The 4148-nt window shown below is 44.2% G+C and overlaps 1 protein-coding gene across 1 annotated transcript in view; it reads left to right on the top strand.

The window, feature by feature from the left end:
- The window catches only part of FANCD2 (FA complementation group D2), a 37207-nt gene that overhangs the window by 29907 nt on the left and 3152 nt on the right, over nucleotides 1-4148 (top strand). Inside the window, exons 38-42 of the mRNA XM_031058243.1 lie at nucleotides 83-121; nucleotides 591-665; nucleotides 852-926; nucleotides 3332-3478; nucleotides 3996-4088. Of these exons, the coding sequence (XP_030914103.1) occupies nucleotides 83-121; nucleotides 591-665; nucleotides 852-926; nucleotides 3332-3478; nucleotides 3996-4088 (429 nt within the window). The remainder of the gene's footprint in view (nucleotides 1-82; nucleotides 122-590; nucleotides 666-851; nucleotides 927-3331; nucleotides 3479-3995; nucleotides 4089-4148) is intronic.

Raw genomic sequence — 4148 nt, forward strand, 5'->3', positions numbered from 1 at the left:
TTCACACATTCACAGGGGTGCTTACATGGTTTTCCTTGGACTTGTGGACTGATCTGACTCTTCTTTCCTCTTGTCCATGTAGGTATTTGACAGCAGGCCTGTACTCAGCATCTGCCTGAAGGTAAGCAAAAGTTCAAGATAGCTGAAGAGAGCAGTTTAAGTACCAGCTTTCTTGACTCATTAGTGCAGTAGAGTGGGTACTGGATTCTCTGGAAGAAGCACATACTGTGTTCCTTGTACTTGCTATATATATATATGTATTTATATATTTATATATAGTGATTCGAACATTTTGCATTTAGTTCAGTATTATTCCCAGATGCCTGGTGGATAAAACCAGGGATGTGTAGAATGATGTGTGAGACTTGTCCTTCCTTTGCAGGGCTTAAAGTGGGACCTTTCACTGATCCTGTATATTCCAGTACTGCACATATGTGCAGTACATATTCACATGAATATAATCTTTTTCTAAGCAAGAACAGTCTCTGGGGGAGCTTGGAAGATTGTATCATTACCTCATCTGACTTTGTGATGATTCTTTGAGAAGAAGTTTAAATTTGCTTGCTGACATATTTATCTCTCTTTTACAGTATGGCCGCCTCTTTGTGGAAGCATTTCTAAAGCTGGCCATGCCTCTCCTGGACCACAGCTTTAAAAAGCACACGGTAATCCTGGGGACAGAATGGCTGCAGCCAGCTGGAAATCCTGACTGATACTTCCTGCATACACACATCTCACCTCTGTCCCATAACCTTTTGAAAGGACTGCTAGGACTAAAGCTGTTCAATATTCTTGTTTCCCTATGGAAAAGTCCTTTGAGAATGATTTGCTGCTCTGCTTATTTATTGCAGGATGATGTGCAGAGTTTGCTGAAAACCTTGCAGATGAGTACCAGACAACTTCATCACATGTGTGGCCATTCCAAGGTAAGTTCCAATTGCAGCACAAACTCCTGGCCTAAGGATGGTGTTATTTCCCTTCCACTGCTTTTCCAGGGCCTTGGCAGGTTCTACTTGCATGCTTCCAGCAATGTCTGTGCAAGCAAAAACTCTGAGAGAAGGTGAAATAGCCTTGTTTAATGACCCAAAAGTTGAAGCATTTACTCTGGAAGTGATTGACTTGAATGTTAGGTCAGGTTGGCATAATATTTTTTAACACAGAGGTTCTGGACATCTTTAGTTGTTGGCATCTGTAAGGGGCTGTTTCTGAGAACACAAGCTAAGATCTTAGAGACCTTGAACAAAGTACAAATGCCAGATTGATAATATAGGAGAGAAGCTTTGCCAAAGATGAACAGCCTTGTGACTCAGAAGAATCAGCAACAGGAGGTGGATGGGGGAAAACCCTGCTCAAAGTCCTCTTGAGGTGGCTTTTATGTTATGCTGGAAGGGCAAAGGGAGAAGGAGGACAGTGATAACAGAGTCTGTCTCTGTGGGAGACTTGGGGCAGGAAGGAAGAAGAGGATTAGAACTTTGCTTAGAGTATGGACAGACAGTGTGTGTTGCAAGAGAGAATCACACAGGAGCAGACAGGAAGATCTTCCTGTGTGCTGCTTTGTTCCTGACTCCTAAAAGGTTCATGAACACTTATCCAAGAAGGGAGCTTTGCCAAAATAGCTGAAGGGAGAAAGCCAGCTACCAGCATGGCTCCCAAGCCAGATTTGCTACCCATTTAGGCAAGAGCTGGCATCAGGAGCACAGATATTTAGCTGAAGATCAGAAGATGCTGTTTCACCTCTCAGCACAGAGTAAAAAGTGGAAGCTGGCACAAACCCTGAAAATGCTAAAAAGTCCTCATGTTTCAAAGTGAAATCCTCATGCCTACTTTAAAGTCACAATTCACCTTGTTAGCAGGATCACAGCACTGCAGCTTTTCATGTAATCTTTGTCTTTGCACTTGGCCAGCATGTTCAAGTGCTGCGTCCCGTGGTCCTTGTTAGCACAGGGCTGCAATTAATGAACACCTGTCTTCTACCACTTCTCTGGAACAGTTTTGCAAGAATGAGAAGGCAGAAACTGAATCTAGGGCAAGTAAATGTATGCAATGAATGTTCCATACTTGTTTGAAGAGGAGTTGACACCAACATTTGTTAAACCAACCTTGATTTCACTTTCACACAAACCTCAGGGAGGCTCACTAACCCACGGTGCAATGTGACCTAGGATTTGTCACTCTCCCTCAATACACGTGTCTTTAAAGAGCATTTACACAGCAGGCAACACCAGTCAGCTTCACCTGTCATTTCCTAAGTATTTGTCATTTCCCCTTTCACACCAAGCCTCTTTTCTGTTTACATACCTAACCCTGGGCACATGGACAGTTTCTGGAGACAGTTTTTGCCAGTGCTATACTTTGTTGAGTCTCCAAACTGCCTGCACAAAGTGGGGCAGGTTCCAGGGCCCAGAGAGCACTGTGAGTGTTGATTGTGTCATCAGCAAGAGTTCTGCTGATTAGGTTCTGATTAGTGCTGATGATTGCTAGCTCCTGCCTGTTACATAGGCTAGAGAACAGCTTGCTGTTGGTAAGCAGTTTCCCATTCCCTGTTGGCAGAACTCGAAGCAAAGCAGTGTTCCTCTGCCCAGGCATGTTGAACTCTTCCAAGAAATGCAGGTGACCTGAATTCAGAATACAGCTAATGAGAGCATCTTAATCCCAGAAGATTACAAAGTATTCTCATGAAAGAGGAAAATACTTGCATACAAAATAATTGTGCAGGTTTTGGCAGTTTGACATGATTTCTGGTTTAGCAGTGACTGTACTGTACTGCAGATTGAAGCCTAGCAGGAGATGCTCAGCCAGAGCTAAATCTCTTAGGATACGTGGCATAGCTGCCCTTCCTCTGGTCGTTTTTGCTTACAGCAACTCCATCTGTTCCTCCTGTCCTAGCTTTCCAAAAGCCAATGCTTCTTTGCTCCAGAGGAGCTGGATTTGGAGATTATAGTGCACACACATTCCATCTAAAGGAATTGCTTGAGGCACTGAGGAAGAAAAGGTTGTGATGGAAGTGGTATATTTAACACCTTTCTCATTTTTTCTTTTCTGAGCTTGGGGATTCAGCAGAGGAGTTACTAGATTCTCTCTAGATTTCATGACAGAAACACTTATTTTAATCCAGGTGAATGTGGATATTTAGATTGTTGTAGGGGATAAGTTTAGACAAAATACTGATCTGAGCTTTATTTTTTAACAATAGCTATAATTTGGCCAAGCAGTGATGTCATCTGGGCAAGGTTTGTGGGGGTCATGTCCATCCCACGTGGTAGCCAATGGTTTTTAAACAGCCAGAACACTCAGCAAGAATCAGTCCTCATCACATTTTACTGTTGCATAGATTCACCAAGACATTGGACTGACCAACCATGTGCCTTTGTTGAAGAAGTCCCTGGAACAATTTGTGTACAGAGTGAAGGCAATGCTGGCATTCAACCACTGCCAGGAGGCCTTCTGGGTCGGCATCCTCAAAAATCGGGATCTTCAGGTGAGAACCACTGCCCTGCCTGGGGCAAGTGAAACCTGGGAGAGGACAATGCTCATCTTGTCCATCTCTAGAGACATCTCTAACTCTCCCCTTGTGTGTGGGTATAGCTAAAAGGCCAAATTCAGTGTGACCACAGTACAGTCTAGTGCAGGAAAAAGAAGCATTTTATTTCAAGATTAAGAGTCTGCATCTCTAGGCTTTTGCACTAATGGGTCAGATTTAATCATAATTAACAAGTACAGGGATTTTTTGGCTGTTCCCTGGCAAGAACTTCATGTACAAGAGGGAAGAGATAAAGGTCACTTGAACACAGTCACACACTTTCATGTGTGGCTTTAAAAGACGCCAGTTCTGTTATTCATCTCACTGTGGAAGCAGGACATTTAAACAAACCTGGTTTTTTAAACTCTAAAACTTTTTATTTAAGAAGGCAACAAAATGCCCTTTTCTCCCATCTCACCCTGGCACGCTTTGGCCGCTTCACGTACACTCAGTATAGATCTTGTGTTCAACTCAGGGAGAAGAAATTTTGACTCAGGCCTCTGAGGAGAGGGGCTCGGATGAGGACGAGGGGGACGAGGAGGACTCGGCGGAGGGCCCCGCTGAGGAGGTACTTCAGGGGCCGCCGGGCTGCGCCCCTCCGAGGCGGGGGAGGGCGGGGGTGCAGTCC

The sequence above is a fragment of the Geospiza fortis genome, unplaced genomic scaffold, assembly GCF_000277835.1.
Source record: "Geospiza fortis unplaced genomic scaffold, GeoFor_1.0 scaffold78, whole genome shotgun sequence".
Classification (NCBI taxonomy): domain Eukaryota; kingdom Metazoa; phylum Chordata; class Aves; order Passeriformes; family Thraupidae; genus Geospiza; species Geospiza fortis.